Here is an 18,958-nt window from a genome sequence, read left to right on the forward strand (position 1 = left end):
ATCGAAATTTTCGTTAAAAATCAAGGTTTTTATTTCAGAATGACTGAAGTCGTAAATGCCGACAAAATAAAAACGATTCGCGCGTACTACAAGCTGTGCCAAAAGCCGGAGAATCGAGCAGTCGTGCTTAAGGTAAGTCGTTAGCTCACTCAGGATTCACATGAAAATTAAATTTCTTCCAGGACAAAACATTTTTCCACACTCTCCCAACGCTCCTCAAGGACGAAAGCTCCGATGTCATCAGATACACGGTTAAAATCCTCGTTTTGCTCACAGAGCAGTCGGGGAACATCGAGCAACTGCTGAAATCCGCAGATTTACTTCCAGCATTGTCGGAAGCCTGCGAAAATATCACAAATCCCAGTGTCAACTATAACTTGGTCCTTGTCTCGAGTAGGATTCGAGTAGTGAAGAATTCGCTGGATGCCAAAAGAGCCGAGAAAGAGCCTCTAGCCGATGCGATCAAAGAGCTCGACAAGGGCGGAACTCTTCACCGAAAATTCGTTGGAAGAAAGTCAAAGCAGATTATTATGGAATTCGATGCGGAGGAATTCGATGAAACGAAGAAGCTGTCAGTTGAGAGAGGCCTTCTGAAGAAAAAAGGAGTAATCAGTGTATATATAACCGAGCAGAACTCAATTCCACGCGCCGTGCTCCGCACAATCCCGACAATCGAAGCCAAGGACATTGCGCAGTCCGTTTTCGCCGCCGCCGGATTCGAGTACGTCGCGCAGTTAGTGAAAGTGAACGGAATCGACGAGAAATTCGAGTTTTACGCGTCAGAGATGGGCAAAATCACGGAAAACTCGAAAGATTACCCCGAATATTTGGATGATGATGTGCTTCACGTGGATCCGGCAAGTTGTGTGATAACTAATGAGATGGCTGCCCATGGAAGTGGTCAAGAGGGCGGATGGTTCAGTTCGATCACTTCATTCGTCAAAACTTCCCTCTGGTGATGGAAGGAATTCTCGGATTATCTCGGAAAATCTCGAAAAAAAATGTATTAAAGTACTACGGTTTCTTCTTTGTTATCTCAATATTTTCTTTTTTCTCCTGTTTCTCGTTTTTTTTGAGATCTCTTTCTGGTATTATCACCGCACAGGCATATAAATCGTTTCACACTGGTTTTTAAATCCTCGTATTCTTGATTTTTATGTGTTTTTAAGCTGTTTTAACCAGCTCTAATTATCTATTCGGCAGTTTCAGATTCGAAAAATGCGATTATTCTCATATTTGGACGGTTGCGGTACCAAAAATAGAGGAATTTATCGGTATAAAATATCCTTAAAAATCCAAAGTCCTAGTGAAAATCTTGTTTTTGCGTTTTCATCTAGTTTCCGATTCGAAAAAACCCATTTTTCTAAATTTTCTACCTGAAACCACGTATTTTGACAGTTGCAACACCAAAAATAGAATAATTTTCCTTTAAAATCGCCACAGAAGCACAAATTCCAAGTGATAATCTTTATTTTGCGTTTTCAGCTAGTTTCCGATTCAAAAAATGCGATTTTTCTCGATTTTCTACCTGAAACCTCGTATTTTGACGATTGCAGTATCAAAATAGTGGAATGTTTTTCAAAATAGCCATAAAAGTAAAAATTCCTTTTTAGCTAGTATCTGATTCGAAAAATGCGATTATTCCTCAATTTTCAACTAGAAATCCTATTTTTTTTTAAATTTTCTACTCTAAATTTCGATTTTTCGCACTTTTCCACTCGAAATAAATTTATTAAATTTAAATTTAATTTTAAAAAAATCTTAGTTTTTGTGGATTTTTCCTGTTTAAAATGACTTTTCTCTGCTCCCACATGAAATTTGATAGTTTCAGCACCTAAAATATCGAATTTCTTTGCATTTTCTCGTCTAAAACTCACCATTTCCTTTAAAAAGTATAATTTTCAGTAGCTGTGAACTCCCAACAACCATGCTTCTTCACTCTACCAACTCTTATTCGATATTCACTGGTAAAACACAAAAAAATACAATTTTTTCGAAATTTCTTCATTTAAATTAATTTCCAGACCATGAAGTCGAAACTCGAACCTCTAGAATCCGCTCAGCGATGTTCCCCGACTGGATTCCACCAACTTCTGCTGCAGAAGCCACAAATTCAACTACAAGCATCGTCGAAATGATGCAAATGCCAACTCAACAGCTGAAGCAATCAGTTATGGATCTTCTAACCTACGAAGGATCAAACGATATGTCAGGACTCTCGCTTCCGGATCTAGTGAAGCTTATGTGCGATCATGATGAGTCAGTGGTTGCTAGAGCTGTTCATCGAGCTTATATGCTCTCAAGGGAAGATCCGAACTTCTTCAATGCGCCGGGATTCGATCATCGATCTTTTGTGGAAGCTCTGATGGCTGCGTCGAAGAGTTCCAACGTGAATGTCCGTCGGAATGCGATTGGAGCATTGTCTCACATGTCTGAGCAACGTGGAGGACCTCTTCTGATCTTCAGAAGCGGAGGGCTTGCTGAAATCATTCGAATGCTCTATGATTCACTGGAATCAGTTGTTCACTATGCTGTGACAACACTTCGGAACCTTCTGATGCATGTTTCTGATTCCAGAGCTCAAGCGAGAGCTCTCAACGCCGTTGAGGCGCTAACTCCGCACCTTCATAAGACGAATCCGAAGCTGCTGGCTCAAGTGGCGGATGGGTTGTATTTCCTGTTGATCGGTAAGGATTCACTGGAAAAATCAAGAATTTTGTACAAATTTGCATTTTTTAAAGCTATAAATTCAAATTTTCCACTCTAAAATTTCAAAAATCGGTCAATTTTGCAGACGATGCTCCATCGAAGATCACATTCCTATCACTGTTGGGACCACAGATCTTGGTTTCGATTCTTCGCGAGTACTCGGATCATCGGAAGCTCATCTATACCGTCGTCCGTTGCATTCGATCCCTGTCCGTTTGTCCGAGCAACAAACCGGCGTTGATCAGTCTTGGTACATGGATGTTTTGATTAAAAACTATTTTATATCGCATTTTTAGAGATATTTTCAGGTTTTTATCCACTGAAAAGCTGGAAATTTGAGATTTTTAGCTGAAAATACTTGAAATTCGCAGCTATTTCGAGTGTTTTGAAGCAATTTTTAAACATTTTCCTTTATCTTTCACGAAATTCCAACAAATTTCAAAATTTTTGTTCCGGTGGTTCAAAGTTTCGCTGAAACCTCCAATTTTACCCTCTTTCAGCAGGAAATTACTTTGAAATTGCGCGTTTTTTGAGAATTTTCCAATAAAAAAGTTCAGAAATTTAAACTTTTCAATATTAATTTTTTCTAGGCTGCCTTCCTGCTCTCTACGTGGAGCTCTGCACCGCAAAAGACGAGCGATCCCAGACGGCGATTCTAGTGGCGATGAGAAATCTGTCGGATTCTGCGACAAACGAGGAAAATCTCACTCAACTGATCATCAAGCTTCTCGAAATCATTCGTGTCGCCAACGATGGAATGACTGCCTGCGCGTGTGGAACATTGAGCAATCTCACCTGCAATAACACTAGAAACAAGCAAACCGTGTGTTCTCACGGGGGAATCGATGCTCTCGTCACCGCGATCCGCCGACTACCTGAAGTTGAAGAAGTCACCGAACCGGCTCTCTGTGCTCTTCGGCACTGTACTGCCAGGCACTCACTGGCTGAAGAAGCTCAAAGTGAGCTGAGATTCTGTCAAGCATTCCCAGTGATTTTGGATCAGCTGGAAACTCTTCGTACTCCAGTTATCAAGGCAGCTCTCGGAGTTATTAGAAATAGTGCACTTCTTCAAACAAATCTTATCGAGTTGACACAAGAACAAACTGCAAATGGGCATACAGCTGTGTCACTGACAATGGATATCTTGAGAAGAGCTATCACGGCGATTGAGGAGAATCCTGATATTGCTGTAGATGGAGTTCCAATGTGGGGAGTCATCGAAGGAGCTGTCTCGGCTCTTCATCAGCTCGCGAATCATCCGGCAGTCGCTGCAGCATGCTGTGATGATATTGGACAAGTCGGAAATCCAGAATGTCCACCATTCTTGGATCTTCTCCATCGTCTTCTGGCTCATCCGAGACTCGGATCCATGGATGATGAAGTTCTCGAACGCGAGATTCTTGGGCTTCTCTATCAGTTGAGCAAGCGGCCAGACGGAGCCCGTGCTGTTGAGAGTACTGGAGTTAGTGCTCTTTTAATGGAATCTCGTGGCTCACAGTACAAATCAGTCGTCACTTATGCGAATGGAGTGTTGAGTAATTTGAAGAGAGGAGATTCAGCTGCCATCATGAATATGTCTAATGTGAGGAATTAGGAAAAAAAATAAATTTTCCGTAAAAAAACCGAAAAATCGAAAGAAAACTTTTGAGCCACCACGGATTTAAGATATTGTGGGATTCCGGATCGTTGAAAAAATGTGTTCTATGTGTTGGCACGGTGATCCGGAAATGGTAGATCTAGAATCCCACCGGATCTTGAATCCGTGGGGCCTCAAAGTTTTTTAAAAATTCAATGTTTTAATGAAATATTGTCCATATGGACAAATGTTGATGAGAAAAACCATATAATTTTGTTCTAAAAACAAGGAAAATAGTTCAAATTTTCAGCTTTTTTTCGAAAAATAGAAAAAAAAATTTCAACATAAATTTCCGATTTTCGAGCGAGCCATTCATGAATTAATTCCGAATTTTCAGTCGTACGACTACGAGATGAGTGGAAGTGCTGCGGATTGGCAACGTGATGGGCTGGAACGAGAGCTTTTCGCTGAAATGTATCCGACAAACGACGGCGGACACTCGGAATCCATTAATATGGCGTTGAACAACTCACAAATGCGCCCTAATCACAATTGGTACGATACCGATTTGTAATTAATTTATCTTCTCGTATTTTTGCATTTTTTACACATAATCTGCTGAATATATCCACTGGGAATTATTATTCATGGTTTTAAATTTAATTTTTGATACTTTCAATATATTTATATTATAAATGTAATTTTATACTTCCTACTATCTAATGTTATACGTATCTTTTTTTTGGTTCTTCGGTTCCTTTTTCCTATATTTTTTCAAAAAAAAAATTTCAGACAATTTAAACGAAAAATTTCCAGATGAGTATCTGCCTTGAAAAGCAGAAAATCCGATGCGGAATGATAAGCCGGACGGCTCGACACATTGCCATCGATGAGAATAGTGGAAAAATGGCAATTGTGAGGAAATCTAGGTTTGTACGGAGGATTTATTGGAAAAAATGATTTTTGAAATTAAAAATTAAAGGTGGAGTAGAGTCAAAACAAATTTTTTGCTTAAAATGACAGAAAATATACCCAAATAACCGATTATAACTGAAAAAATGTTCTAAATTTTTTATGATTTTTCAATTTTTCAAAAATTGAATTCCCGCGAAAATAAGTGACGTAATTTGTTTATATTCTCGCGTTTTCTGGCTAAATTCTTTGGTTTTTCTTGATTTTTCTTACACATATTTAGTTTTAAACTCTGTTTCTCAAATTTTCAGGTACTTTTCCGTGAATAAAACTTGATAACCTTGGAGAAATTGGCGGAAATTTTCAAATTTGCCTAAAATTCCACAATTTAATAGTTATTTATATATTTTATTTGGAAAAGGGTTTCAAATTTTGAAAAACAGGGTTTAAATCAAATAAATCAAATATTGAACGAAAAATCAAGAAAAACCGAAAAATTCAGAAAACGCATCACTCATTTGCGCGGGAATTCAAATTTAATTTGGCCGTTTATTTGATTATTGAAGAATTGAAAAAAATCATTAAAAAATTTAGAACATTAAAAAAAAATTACAGTTATATTCGGTTAATAGGGTATATTTTCTGTCATTTGAAGCAAAAAAAAATTGACTCTACTTCCCCTAAAATCATCATAAATCAATACATATAACTAAATATTTCAGATCCTCGGAAACCCACGACTACATCGAATTCTACAACATCCTTAGCAGCTGGCTTGCAATTCCAGAACTCACCGTATGCCCAGAAAATGGCTCAATTGAGCACCTTCTATTCGTTGATAATGGAGAACTGATGTCTTCACATGCAAATGGTTCAGTGTGTTTCATCGATCCACACAATATTGAAAGAATCAAGAGAATTCAAATTTCGGCGTCAACGATTTGGGCGGCTTGTAAGCATACGGAGAACACAATTGCAATGATTTCGCACTCTTCTGTTCTTTATTTCTTCGATGTCTCGACGAAGATGATAATTTCATCGATATCTCTGGGAGTTGAAAGTCGACTTTTCGATGTTTCAAGTAATGGAACCATCGTCGCAATTGGATCAATCGATGGTGTAATTATTGCTGGCGACGGAAAAGTTCAACAGACTCTGAAACTGGATCGTCTCAACCGTCGTGATCCAACAATTGCCTGGTCTGTTCTCTTCGTCAAACCTTCACTGTTAGCGTGTGGAGATTCTCGTGGAACTGTCACTTTTTGGAATCCAATTGATGGATCTTTGATTCAATCGATTTCCTGTCTTCAATCACATATTCTCGCAATGGTTTCTACTGATAATTCCACGTTGAATATCGCTGGCGTTGATCCAAGAATCACTGAGCTCCGGGAGACTAGAAATGGAAATTACGAGATTGTAAATCGGAGAACTGGACCTGCAAGAGATGTCCGATCGATGGCGGTTTATGAGAATATTGTATGGGTTAAAAATTTAAATTAAAAATTGAAAATTCTCGATTTTCCTCTAAAAATGATTGAAAAATCGAAAATTACGATTTTTTGAGTTTATTTTCCTCTATTTTCCCTGAAAATCACTGAAAAATCTACATTTTCAATGACAACCTTGCGTTTTTTCGTAATAATCTGTAAATTTCCCGATTTTCGCAGGAAAAGACTGAAAATCTAGATAAATTTTTTCGGAGTATTTTTTAATGAAACAATCAGAAAAATCGAAATATACAAAATTTTTCCGATTTTTAATGGAGTAATAACTAAAAGTCCGAAAAAAAATTCCATTTAGACTATAAATTATTCTATGCTCTTTAGGAACAGTTCATTAAAAAATTAGAACATTTTTCACGATTTTTAATTTTAAAATTCTCGTTCGAGGCACCGCGGATTCAAGAAATGGTGGAATAAAAAACTTGATTTTCTACAACAAAAAAAAACTTTAAAACTTTTTTTTTTGCAGATTTTCGCCGCCGGAGAAGATTTCGACGTCTACACGTGCAAAAGTGGCTGCCAAAAGCTGATGTTCCATCAACAAAAGAATCTCCACGTGGCCAGTGACATAGTTGTCAGTGCTGGTGAGAACTACTTGGATGTGATGTGGAAACAATCGGGAGAAGATGAACCATCAGAAGGATCAGTGATACTTCAACAACACTATGAAATGATTCATTTGGCAAAAATATTCACACCAAAAAAGAGAATTATCACTTGTTGGGCAGCTTCTCCGTATGGAAATTTGATTGCTATCGGAACTTGTCATGACGTCACTATTTATAAAATCTCTCCGATGGTCAAGAAGATCAATCGAAAAGTTGTGAAGACTGCCACGTTGGATGTGTGTGCCACGTCATTGAGCATCACGAAAAATCTTCGTTTTTACGTGGCAAAATCCGATTTTGAAGTGCTGGAATTCGATTTGGAGACGGAAAATGGGAAGGAGTTGAAGAGTATTATTAGTCAAGGTGATTAATAGGCTTTGGAAGCTTAAAAATTGCATATAGACTACAAACTACAAATTTCATACCTTTATTGGAATTTTTTAAAATCTAAAATTCTGGATTGTTCGACTTTTTTATGATTTTTCATTCTATTATCGGAACACAAAATTGTGAAAATGCGTATTGTTCAACATATTTGACGGGCGAAATATCTCGTAGCGAAAACTACAGTAATCCTTTAAATCTACACAAGCACTACTGTATCAATTTTAAGAGTTACTGTAGTGTGAGATATTTTGCGTGTCGAATATGTTGCGCAATACGCATTCTCAGAGTTTTGTGTTCCCATAATAAAAAACTGAAAATGAATTTTTAAAAAATCGAAAAAAAGAGCTCGCCGAGACCCATCTAAATAAATCTGTGCGCCTTTAAGAGGGAGGGGCATATCAAAACCTTGTGAAATTACAACATCTGAAAAACTGGGCAATTTGTAGTTTGTAGTATGTGACAATTAAATAAATTTCAGCTGATTGTGGAAGTGTATCCCGAATGGTGTCATCACCATGTGGAAATTATATATGTGTGCTCACAACTCGTTCACAAATCTTCTCGATTAACACTGAAACTGGAGAATCTAGATTACTGAAAGTGGATCTACCAATTGATATGACTATTAATTCAACATCAGCATTTGTTCTATCAACTATCACTCCAAATGATTCAAATAATCAGCAGGACACTAAGAAGATATTCCATGAAGTTAACCTTTCAAATGGTCTAATCAAGAGATCTGCCTGCTCCAATCAGCTCAGAATGCTTCCAAGTTCTCCAAAATCGCTGATTCCTGGACAACCGATTTATCTGATTGGAATTGATTCAAATAAGATTATGACTGCTTCATATGATGGACATTGGTCTATTTTGGATGTGGTACGCGATTTTTGCAATTTTTTTCAACGAAAAATTGTGAAAATGACGGAAATTCATATGGAAAAATTTTGTTTTCAATGAAAAAAATTCCAAAAAAAAAATTAAAAACTTTTTTTTTTTTTCGGGAAAAAAAGAACATTTATATGTTTCGGATACCAAGTTATTTAAAAATTGATTTTTTCCAACATTCCGAAATAATTTCGATGTTTTGTTTTGGAATCGGAAATTAAAAGTTTTTTCCGAATTTTATTATTTTCCGATATATTTAGTTTTTTAGAATTTTTTTTTCGGAATTTTTTTTTAGTTCGGAAATTATAAAATGTGGAAAAATGTAGTTTTTTTTTTGATAATACTTAGTAGTATCAATTCAAATTCTTTTTATTATATTTTTATTTGATAGAAATGTATACCGAATTATTTAATTTTAAAAAAAAAGTTTTTTTTTCACATAATTTTTTTTCCAATATTTCAAAATCGGAAAACCAATTTTTCTTTTCATATTCCGAAATAATTTCGATTTTTTTTGTTGTTTTAAATCGGAAATCGAACGTTTTTTTCTCCAAACTACCCTTTTTAAATCGAAACACGAAATTTTTCAGACACTTCTAGAAAAGAAATTTTTGAACATTTTTTAAAATTAATTATTTAGAAAAATTTTTAAAAACATTTTTTGTTTGGAATTTATAAATGTGAAAAAAAGTAGTTTTTTTCGATAATAATTATTAGTATCAATTCAAATCTCCAGGAATCCGGTACTGTAGTCTCTGCACAAGATGGTCCACTAAAAGCGAATAAGAAACAACGAGAGAATGAAGATACTCGACTTCTAGTCAATGGAATGAGGTTGAGAGAAGAAGTTGAGCAAAATGGAGATGGAATGAGTCCTTCCAAGAGAACTCGCAGAAATTCATTCAAAAATGGTACGGAGAGATGAAGCTGAAAATTAGAAGAGAAGATTAAAATTATTTTGTTAAAATTACATTTTTCTGGAAAAAACGGAACAAAATTTGGAAAAATGTCGAAAAAGTCTATTTCATCAGAAAAATGAGCAAAAGTTTCAAATTCTTACATTCAAATGGAAAGCGAATTTTGATTTTAAAAAAATACTTTAACTGTGGAATTCCCAGAATTAATTAGCTTTTTCTAGTTTTTTGTTGTTGAAAATTGCAAAATCCGTGGCTATTTTCCAAATATTCGTTTTCCAAAAACTCGAAAAATGGAATTTTAACATTTGTCAATGTTTTTGAATTAAAACAAAAAAAACGAAAATTCCAGCTATTTACAAATCCAAAATAATCATTTTCTTTTTTTTCTCAGAAATCCCACCATTCCAGTCAATGAATAGCCGTATCGTACAGCTGGAGGTAACCGGAGACGAGATTCCAAAGACAGCTGGATTTAAGATTAAGAAATTTGGAATGCAATAGATATCCAATTTTTTGTTTTGTTTTTTGTTGTTATATTTTTTCGTTCAATTGTTTTCTCTCTGTTCTCGTTGTCCTTTTGTTATTCAATTATTACTATGAAATAAACTTGGTTTTTTCTTCACCTGAACGAGCTGCTGAAAACGTATTCAGAAAATAAAAATCTTTCACTTTACAGGAAAATAAAAAGAAATACTGGGCTCGGAAAAGAAAAAAAACCGATAGGTAGCCAATTTCGATGATTTTATGATTCCCCCTATCGGCTTAAAATTTACTTTATTACGGGAACATAATGCGTATTGTGCAGCATATTTGACGCGCAAAATATCTCGTAGCGAAAACTACAGTAATTCTTTAAATGGCTACTGTAGCGCTTATGTCGAATTACGGGCTAGATTTTTTTTAAAATAAATTCATTTCGAAAATCGAGCGCTCGGAGTCTCGGAGAATGCGTATTGTACAGCATATTTGACGCGCAAAACAACTCGTAGCGAAAACTACAGTAATTCTTTGAATGACTACTGTAGCGCTGGATTTTCGAAATGAATTTCTTTTTAAAAAAATCTAGCCCGTAATTCGACACAAGCGCTACAGTAGTCATTTAAAGAATTACTGTAGTTTTCGCTACGAGATATTTTGCGCGTCAAATATGCTGTGCAATACGCATTCTCGGAATTTTGGGTTCCTGTAATATGCAACGAAATAACAAGAGAAAAAACAACCAAAATATGCTATAAAAGGTGATACTTCAAGAAATGGCAACTCTGACAGCTGCGACACTGAAGTGTGCCGAATTCGAGATTTCAGCTAGAATCAGTGTAACTTTTTCGAAATTTTGAACCGCCATAAAACGTCTCACTACGAAATTCGTTTATTCGAGTAATGAATAAGTATGAATGTCTGCAATAACAATATGTATTATGCATTTATTTTTTCAATGGGTTTATACGATTCATCTTTTATTTCATCACGATTTTAATAGTAATAAATCAAATCAAATCAAATCAAATCAAATCAATAAGAGATTTTTTAGAAAAACTTATAAATTATATAATTGATTCAAACTCTTTAAAATTAGCTCTAACTCAACTTTCGCCAGATCCTTCTTCACTCTGACATTCTTCATCAAGTTAAATATATTCGATTCCTTTACTCGTTTTCTATAGTATTTATTTTGTTCCATCATCTTTTTTGTTGTATAAATAACCCAAAGGGTTGTTCCATCAAATTGTGTTGTTGCCATCACGCGCTGAAGAAATCTCAAATCGATATCAACATTTTCACTTGTTTTCAGCCGATGATAATTGTTTTCTAACAGTTCATTAACAGATTTCCAAAAACTTTGATCAACTTGATCAGAGTAATTCAGAAGGATCGCAAGAATTGAATAAAGAATATATAGTCTGTCTGTATTCCATTTGTTGAATATTTGTCTGAAATTTTCTTAGATTTCTGAGAGAAAAGTATGAGTTACTCACTTTAAGTACTGAACATCTACATTTATAAACTTGTCAAAATTTGCATTTGGAATACTCACTAGACTTCTCAAAATGCGAAGAATTCCAAGTTGAATAGTTTCATTGTCAAATCCCAATAAAAACTTGAACAACTCTTTGGCTCCTCCGTTTTCAATGACATGAAGGCATGTTTCTGGATTACTCATAATCGTACTGGACATCGTTTTGATGATTGTTCTGCATGCCCAATGATTCTGTAGAGACGTGCAATGCTCTAAAGTTCTAATGAGGATATTTGAGTCTTTGATAGTTTCCTTCGAAATTTTATAATTAGTGGTTTTTCTTAGAAAGCATTTTGCAATTATTTGCAATATTAAAACAATGAGTATCGGATCGGAATATGTTTCTTCCAGAAAACAAATATAAATATCGCCAACCAAATCGATTCCTTAAGTCCTCGCGTAATGTCTGTATCCGTTCGATTCAACGTATATGTAAGATTGAGCAATATACGTAACGATTTTGTTGCGTCAATTGGACGTAGTAGTTCAGCATTATTTCTGAAATATAGGAAATGTTCATTTTTTCACCGAAACCACCAAAACCAAAATCCACAACGACTAACATAGCTGGTGAAAACATTAAAGGTGGAGTACCGAAATCTGAGAAATATTTTTAAATGACTCCAAATTTGCCACTGATTATATATTTTTTCAACGAGTCGGTTTTTGCTAAAGTTTTTGTTATCAAAAAACTAGCCAAATTTTTGGTTTTCAATTGGGAAAAGCATATATTTGGATTTTCCGTCAAGTTGTGACCTAAGCAATGGAAAGTTTGTCAGTTTTTTGATAATATAAATTTTCTTTAAAAAATTTGGCAGAAACCGACGAAAATGGAGCAACCCCATTAAAAAACGGAAATCAGCATCCGATAAAGATTAAGGATTTCGTAAATATACACAAATCTCGTAAATCGACACATGGCGTCACTAACGCGAATATTTGGCGTTTGAAAAATCTCATGGATGCACAAGCGATTTTAAGATGAAATATGAAATCAGGCAATTTTAATTTTTTCACTCACAAGGAAAGGAAGTCAATCTAGTCCCGGACTTTAAATTGAGACGTATGCCTTTTGAAAGCTTATGTTTAGACTAGATCACCACAAAAATTTCAGCGGCGGAACTCAACTCTGAACCCCTGAAAGCGCCATCTGAAAGTGCTACAGTGCATTTTTTTGCTGAAGGTCAAGTAAATGGCCTTAAAAGTGGCTATGAGCGGTTAAAAATTGTTTTTGGGGGTCTTTAGTGTCAAACAAACAATGTGGAAGCTTTTTGGAAATTTTTATTTTTTTTGCAAAAAATCTGAAATTTGAGGCCAAATTTTTGGTCAAAAAATTTTTTTTTGAAAAATTTTCAAAACTATTTTTTTGTATCGGGGCATATAAAAAGGTACAAATTTCTTCCAATTGGGCCTTTTGCACCGAATATGAGGTGGTTTTTAAGCTTAAAAATTTCTTGAAATATGTAATGGATGTACCTTTGAAGGTTCAGAGCAGGGGTGTGCGGCAAATGGAAAAAATTGCCGAGCTCGGCAAATCGGCAATTGCTGGTTTTTCAAAATTTGCCGAGCTCGGCAAATTCGGCAAATCTCTTTTTTCAATATTTGCCGAGCACGGCAAATTCGGCAAGTTTGCCGTGCTTAACAAACTCGGAAAATTTTGATAATTTTTGATGTTTTTGGACCACCAAAACTACCGAATTCTTAACACACATCTGGTTTCTGAATTAGTTCCGTGTAGTCTTAGGTCTGCTTAAGCATCAAAATAACTCAATTTTGTGTCATTTTACTAAATTTTTGGCGAAAAAATCAATAATTTTAGTCAAAATTGTACTGTAAAATTTTTGACGTGTGCGGCAAATTTCGAAATTTGCCGAGCTCGGCAAATTCGGCAAATCTACTTTTTTGAAATTTGCCGTGCTCGGCAAATCGGCAATTGCTGGTTTTTTTTAATTTGCCGAATTCGGCAAATCGGCAAATTTGCCGAGCTCGGCAAGTCGGCAATTTTCGGCAAATCGGCAAATTTGCCGCACACCCCTGGTTCAGAGTTGAGTTCCGCCGCTAAAATTTTTGTGGTGATCTAGGCTAACCTTAAGCTTTCAAATGACATACGTCTCGATTCGAAGTCCGGGACTAGATTAACTTACTTTCCTTGTCAGTTATTCGGAATCAGGGAGTCATTTGAAAATATTTCTTAGATTTTGGTACTCCACCTTTAAACTCACGTTGCAATTTCTGCCACACAGAGTATTCCAATTGTATGTGGAGTGGTCGCGCTGCCCAGTGAACAAGTGTCCGTAACGAAAGTCTCAATCACACGGAAAATAATTTTCAAACAATCAGCCCAATCGTATTCATTGCGTTGTCTCAACAGAAATAACATATCTGACAAGCACTTTTTGGCAGGTTCACTTCGTTTCAAATCCGTGTAATAGTTGAGAGTTTCGAGAGAAGACGCCAATGTCGCTGAGTTGAGAACTGTAATTTTTGTGAGCAACGTCGAATACTGCAAATGGCAATCTGGAATCCAAATGTTTAAACTTTCGGGATCCAGAAACTTAGAAACTTGCTTAATAATGCAAATTTTTCAAGTTTTGGATGAGATCTCGACAATTTTGCAAATAGCTCTTCTTCAATGTCAGTTCCACTGCAATCCATAACTCTCAACGCTGGTAGAGCCATCCCACACTCCACAAACCTTCTGATATTTTTAGATGTCTCTAGTGGTCTCAAATATTTTGTGATGTTATTTGGGAATCTAAAAACTGAAAGTGGTGTACTTACTTAGATTTAGACATTTCTAGGGTTCTTAAATTGAATAATTTAAATAAATCCATCAAATTCTCGCAGTCCCTGAATTCCAAGTCTCTGATGCTTAGTTGTTGTAGGTTTTTCAATTTGGATATTCCTTTCAGGAATACTATGTAAGTAACCTTTAAACTTTTGAGGGATGGAAGCATATCCGAAATCTAGAAATTAAAAAAAAAGCGTTGTATTTTCAAGGAAAGAAAAGTACTTTGGTAGACCATCCATAAGAAACTAATCCGGCACTTCTGATCTCCAAATGCTTCAGCTTTGTTTGGGATCCCTTGTTCAGAATGTCATTTAGTATGCCGACAATGTTAATCCGTTCTGTAAACTTTATATTAGAAGGAACTTAAAGGATCTCATAGTCAGTTATATTAGTAGGAATATGAAAAATAAACTGCGAAAAAATCCGATGAAGTATGAGAAAGTTTGACTGAAAAACGCAAAAGAGCACACGGTTAGCTATTTTTGCAGAATTTTTGCACTAGTATAGATTATGTTAGCCAATGATCATAGATACCGTTTGCGGTAAAAACTTTCATATTAAGGCATGCTGGTGGAAGATATTCTCTAGTAAGCCTAACAGGTAAAAAATATATACCTATCACATTCAATTTGAATGGAAAAAGAAATGAAAATTTAATTCAATTTTGAAATGAAGGTATGTACTACACAAGTACCAAATTGTCTTGTGCATCATTGATTTTTTTGCAGTTTCCTTTCATATTCTAATTAATATGACTGAATATTACAGTTTAGAACAACAAACCCTCCTTCTACTCACTTATTCCACAAAAATAATCTCTATGCACAAATGCGAATGAACCTAAGGCAAGTGAGTCTAAACAATGAGACTTGGTCATTTTCATAGACTCATGGTGAATTAAGTTCATTTTCAAGTCGACATCTGTCAGGTTAAAGACGAGTCCTTTGATATCGTTGAGTTCACAAGACAACAGAAAACGGTTATTGAGGAGTGTCGCAAATATTTGATTACTGGATTTTGGATCCAGACTGCAGCTTTCTTTTCTGTTTTGATAGTGGCCTTTAATAGTTACTTTATATAAATGTGGTCGTGACATTAACTCACCTTTAGTGATACTTGTAATAACTTTATCAATTGCCAAATTATAAAGTGAACTTATCATTTTCCTGAAATGTAATTAACTGTGGGTAGTTAATCATATGAAGTATAAATATGAACATATGTGAATAGTATGCTAATAGTAAGCTGGTTTGGAAAAAAAGTTTCCAAGTTAGAAAAAACTAGACAGTAAATGTTTTATATGCTTCACATATTATTGGTTGTTTGAGATGAATAGATTGGGTCCTAGACTAGATCACATAGAAATGCTCCATTGATAAATCTCCAAAATGCAGTTTTCTCATGTGGCCAAGAAGAAGTCGAATCAATCATGAAAACTTATAGAAATTGTAGATTAGTTATGGGATTATGACACACAACTGTATAAAATACATTTTTTTAAAAAATGAATTTCAATACATTTGTGACGCCATTTTTCTACACTTTATAATTTTCCGACACTACTTGAATAACCCCATTGAATTGTTATTCAAAAAACTTTGTAAATAGGTTGAAACATTAATTGAACTATCATGCTAATAGCCATGTTTTATGTTGAAAACCTCCTCTATCAAAAAACCATACACTTTATATAATCGAAAAAAAAATTGAAACAACATAACCTACGAAAATAAAACCAACCTCGTATTTCTTCAAGGTTATACACCGTTTACAATGGTGAGTTTAGAGCAAGAAGGCTAAGAGAGACGCTACAAGACACTGTTCTACGTAGAAGACGCAGAATTATCTCAGCAGGCTCACAACAGACAATGTCTGTGCTCAGTCATATTACTTTTGGACCGGAGTGTACTCTTTGACCTCCTGAAATAGATGAATCGTTGTCAACTCGTTGTCGAGAACTTGTACGAGGGGAATTGTAATAAATGAATAAAAAATACAATTCTCTATCAATATGGTGTGTTCATAAGCTTGCAAGCTTAAGACTCCACATGTCTCAAATACTTATTAAACGCTGCAATATGAAGAAAAGCAAATTCGACATTTTGTAAACTCTTAAAATTTTTCAAAAAATTTCAATTTCACCAGAAGAGTTTCAATATTCTCGAGTTTTACAAAAAAAAGCTCTTTATTATTAAATATTTATGTTTTAAAAGTGTTGAGGAAAGTTCCTGATGATCGAAATAGTAAGGGAAAATAGTATAAGGTTAGAATGTGCTCAGGGGCATTCACTGAAAATTAAAACTTACCACAAACTACAGTAATCCTTTGAATGACTACTGTAGCGCTTGTGTAGATTTACGGGCTCGATTTTCGAAATGTTTCTTCGTATTATTTCTTCCCTTTTCGTTTAATTTTATTATTCTACATACTTATAAATAAATAATTTCAAAGCATTCCAAAAATCGAGGCCGTAAATCGACACAAGCGCTACAGTAGTCATTCAAAGGATTACTGTAGTTTTCGCTACGAGATATTTTGCGCGCCAAATATGTTGTAAAATACGCATTCTCAGAATTTTGAGTTTCCGTAATAGTTCTAACCAGGGCTGGGCGGAAAACGATTTATTCAGGCAAATCGGCAAATTGCCGGAATTTCAAATTTCCGGCAAATCGGCAAATTTTTCCGGAATTTATAATTTCCGGCAAATAAACTAATTGCCGGAATTGAAAATTTCCGGCAAATCAGCAAATTTGCAAAATTTAAAATTTCAGGCAAATCAGCTAATTGCTGGAATTTAAAATTTCCGGCAAATCGGCAAATTTTTCCGGAATGGAAAATGTCCGGCAAATCGGCGAATTGCCGGAGTTGAAAATTTCGGGCATACTTGCAATTTGCCGGAATTTCAAATTTCCGGCAAACCGATAAATTGCCGAAATTGACAAGTTCCGGCAAACCGACAATTTGCCGGAATTGAAAATTTCCTATCATTTTGTTCAAATATATAGTAATTAAAATTAACTTTTTTTAAAATTAACAATAGTTCTAGCTTGTTGAGGATCTTTCTTCCTTAAATGTATAGAAATTGATAATTGCTTTTTTGAGTTCGAAATTCATATCTGATTCAATTTTTCCTCGCTTCCGTCCAAATCCAACTAAAAAGCGCAAAAAGCTAAATTTCGGAAATAAAGCATTCATTATATTTACGATCCAATAAATCTACCAGAAAATGTTCTATGAACCAATAAAATGCAATCAGATGAACGTAGAGGGACTAGAAAATTTCTGATTTTGTCGTCTCGTGGGTGGCAGTAGGTAGGGGGCAAGCAAAAAAAGAAGAACAATTTAAAAAGAAATACAACAATTTTCACTCAGAGATCTCCTCTTCGACTGACACTTGAATCAGACCGGTATGAATTGCGAACACTAATGACAACGTGAGAGCTCCGAGAGTGAAGAGAATCGCATCCCGCATTGGAGGCTCTTCTGGAAGTGATTCCGACGCTTCTTCTGTTGTTTTCGCGGCTTCTTTGTCTGCTTTTGCTTTCGAGATCCGAGATTGCCACATTTTCCGATTCGCTTGTTGTCTTTTGAGCTCATCTTCGCCAAGTGGCAGGTAGATTGATGACACAGTTTCCACGAATCTCACTAAATTCGGACATGCTGAGAGCTGGACTTGAAGACGATCATTTGGCAGTGGAACTCGGAGCAGTGGAGCAAGGTAGCCGAATACCAGGGCATCCAGTGACGTCGGCTTATTTCCACAGAAAAATTTATTATCGCCAAGCTTTGTGGATAGAGTATTCAACGCCATGAATGCTTCTTTCAAAATTTCAGTGTCATTCTTTCCAGCCAACAATCGCAATGCCTTCTTTCGTCGCTTTTCGAGGTAATACAGATTGTAGGGGAAATGCAGATGAGATGCGTACCAATATTGCGTCACTGTATTGTAATTGAGCTCGTCCGTCCAAAATGTGTGCATCTGGAAGGGAAAATTGATTTATTTCAGCTTAATTTTTCTTTAATCTTACCACTGCTGGATACAAATTGTGATGTAAATAACAGGAAAATGCGTCCAACTGTGCTTTCTCAATAGTGGTCAAGTCTGCATCGATAACCACGTCTTGGCCGCACTTTTTCAGAATATCCACAAATTTTTCGAAATCTGTCACTGGTTTTGCTTCTCCTTCGGTTTGAGCGACCATTGGGAGCTCACCGCTCGGCGATCTCCAAGGACGGGTCGATTGGATGACTCTTACTGGGCTGGCACACATTTTAGAGCACGCCTGGAACAGAAATGACGATAATTAACCAAAGTTGACACAAAATCTTACCAAAAACTGCAGAGACACAACGTCAATAGTTGGGAGACCGAAGTCTGACGGCCAAATGTGTAATTCCATTGATATTACAAACAAATTTTGAGCTTGAAATTCCAAATTCGGAAAAAAATCAAGATGGACTAGGAAAAAAATGGAGCCGCTCAGGTGAAACCTCGGTCACGGCCATGCCACTTTTTTGCGGGAATTTTAAATTGGAGTTTTTTTAATGTGTGAATCACGGAAGCTGCGGAAAATTTCGAACAAAGCCTCAATTTTTGCTAATTTCTCGAGTTTTTGAAGAATACGTTTGAAAAAACATCAAAACT

General features: G+C 35.6%; 5 protein-coding genes across 6 annotated transcripts; 3 read left to right on the top strand and 2 right to left on the bottom strand.

Moving 5' to 3' along the window:
* The first annotated feature begins 38 nt into the window (after positions 1 to 38).
* K05C4.7 (Armadillo repeat-containing protein 1) lies at positions 39 to 1,133 on the top strand. The gene is made up of 2 exons (NM_061164.6): positions 39 to 132; positions 183 to 1,133. The coding sequence occupies exons 1-2, from the start codon at positions 40 to 42 to the stop codon at positions 957 to 959; spliced, it is 870 nt and encodes a 289-aa protein (NP_493565.1). The 5' UTR covers position 39; the 3' UTR covers positions 960 to 1,133.
* Positions 1,134 to 1,218: 85 nt separating this feature from the next.
* hmp-2 lies at positions 1,219 to 5,008 on the top strand (the record flags this gene model as incomplete). 2 transcript variants are annotated; one of them, NM_001265496.4, is made up of 6 exons in its annotated part: positions 1,219 to 1,274; positions 1,906 to 1,967; positions 2,025 to 2,687; positions 2,795 to 2,959; positions 3,300 to 4,291; positions 4,683 to 4,993. In NM_001265496.4, 6 exons carry the CDS (start codon positions 1,219 to 1,221, stop codon positions 4,857 to 4,859), a joined length of 2,115 nt encoding a protein of 704 aa, NP_001252425.1. In that variant the 3' UTR covers positions 4,860 to 4,993. The 2 variants fall into 2 exon arrangements, with proteins under 2 accessions (NP_001252425.1, NP_001252426.1); NM_001265497.4 differs by lacking the exon at positions 1,219 to 1,274 and having other exon boundaries at positions 1,928 to 1,967; positions 4,683 to 5,008.
* Positions 5,009 to 5,101: 93 nt separating this feature from the next.
* Positions 5,102 to 10,126, top strand: K05C4.5 (WD_REPEATS_REGION domain-containing protein; the record flags this gene model as incomplete). Its single annotated transcript, NM_061166.5, has 6 exons — positions 5,102 to 5,214; positions 5,920 to 6,676; positions 7,172 to 7,673; positions 8,176 to 8,579; positions 9,325 to 9,499; positions 9,897 to 10,126. 6 exons carry the CDS (start codon positions 5,102 to 5,104, stop codon positions 10,004 to 10,006), a joined length of 2,061 nt encoding a protein of 686 aa, NP_493567.2. The 3' UTR covers positions 10,007 to 10,126.
* An 828-nt stretch (positions 10,127 to 10,954) lies between these two features.
* On the bottom strand, positions 10,955 to 16,114 carry K05C4.3 (F-box/LRR-repeat protein). Its single transcript, NM_001375247.2, has 9 exons — positions 16,054 to 16,114; positions 15,418 to 15,479; positions 15,112 to 15,372; positions 14,536 to 14,651; positions 14,304 to 14,488; positions 14,090 to 14,247; positions 13,745 to 14,039; positions 11,482 to 12,020; positions 10,955 to 11,436 (listed from the first exon to the last, which is right to left on the bottom strand). The coding sequence occupies exons 2-8, from the start codon at positions 15,473 to 15,475 to the stop codon at positions 11,834 to 11,836; spliced, it is 1,260 nt and encodes a 419-aa protein (NP_001361868.1). The 5' UTR covers positions 15,476 to 15,479; positions 16,054 to 16,114; the 3' UTR covers positions 10,955 to 11,436; positions 11,482 to 11,833.
* A 1,376-nt stretch (positions 16,115 to 17,490) lies between these two features.
* On the bottom strand, positions 17,491 to 18,749 carry mtx-1 (Metaxin-1 homolog). Its single transcript, NM_061168.7, has 3 exons — positions 18,645 to 18,749; positions 18,342 to 18,596; positions 17,491 to 18,292 (listed from the first exon to the last, which is right to left on the bottom strand). The coding sequence occupies exons 1-3, from the start codon at positions 18,711 to 18,713 to the stop codon at positions 17,678 to 17,680; spliced, it is 939 nt and encodes a 312-aa protein (NP_493569.1). The 5' UTR covers positions 18,714 to 18,749; the 3' UTR covers positions 17,491 to 17,677.
* Between the last annotated feature and the right edge of the window lie 209 nt (positions 18,750 to 18,958).

Source organism: Caenorhabditis elegans, chromosome I (genome assembly GCF_000002985.6).
Source record: "Caenorhabditis elegans chromosome I".
Lineage (NCBI taxonomy): Eukaryota > Metazoa > Nematoda > Chromadorea > Rhabditida > Rhabditidae > Caenorhabditis > Caenorhabditis elegans.

Excerpts from the sequence above, each read along its gene's own strand:
- K05C4.7 (NM_061164.6), top strand. The coding sequence starts at position 40 with ATGACTGAAGTCGTAAATGCCGACAAAATAAAAACGATTCGCGCGTAC. Across the intron at positions 133-182 it reads ATCGAGCAGTCGTGCTTAAG|GACAAAACATTTTTCCACAC; the intron begins GTAAGTCGTTAG and ends AATTTCTTCCAG.
- K05C4.3 (NM_001375247.2), bottom strand. The coding sequence starts at position 15,475 with ATGATAAGTTCACTTTATAATTTGGCAATTGATAAAGTTATTACAAGT. Across the intron at positions 14,652-15,111 it reads AGATTATTTTTGTGGAATAA|AACGGATTAACATTGTCGGC; the intron begins GTGAGTAGAAGG and ends TAAAGTTTACAG. Across the intron at positions 12,021-13,744 it reads TGTGTGGCAGAAATTGCAAC|AAATAATGCTGAACTACTAC; the intron begins GTGAGTTTAAAG and ends CCTATATTTCAG.
- mtx-1 (NM_061168.7), bottom strand. The coding sequence starts at position 18,713 with ATGGAATTACACATTTGGCCGTCAGACTTCGGTCTCCCAACTATTGAC. Across the intron at positions 18,597-18,644 it reads TTGTGTCTCTGCAGTTTTTG|GCGTGCTCTAAAATGTGTGC; the intron begins GTAAGATTTTGT and ends TTTCTGTTCCAG. Across the intron at positions 18,293-18,341 it reads ACAATTTGTATCCAGCAGTG|ATGCACACATTTTGGACGGA; the intron begins GTAAGATTAAAG and ends TTTCCCTTCCAG.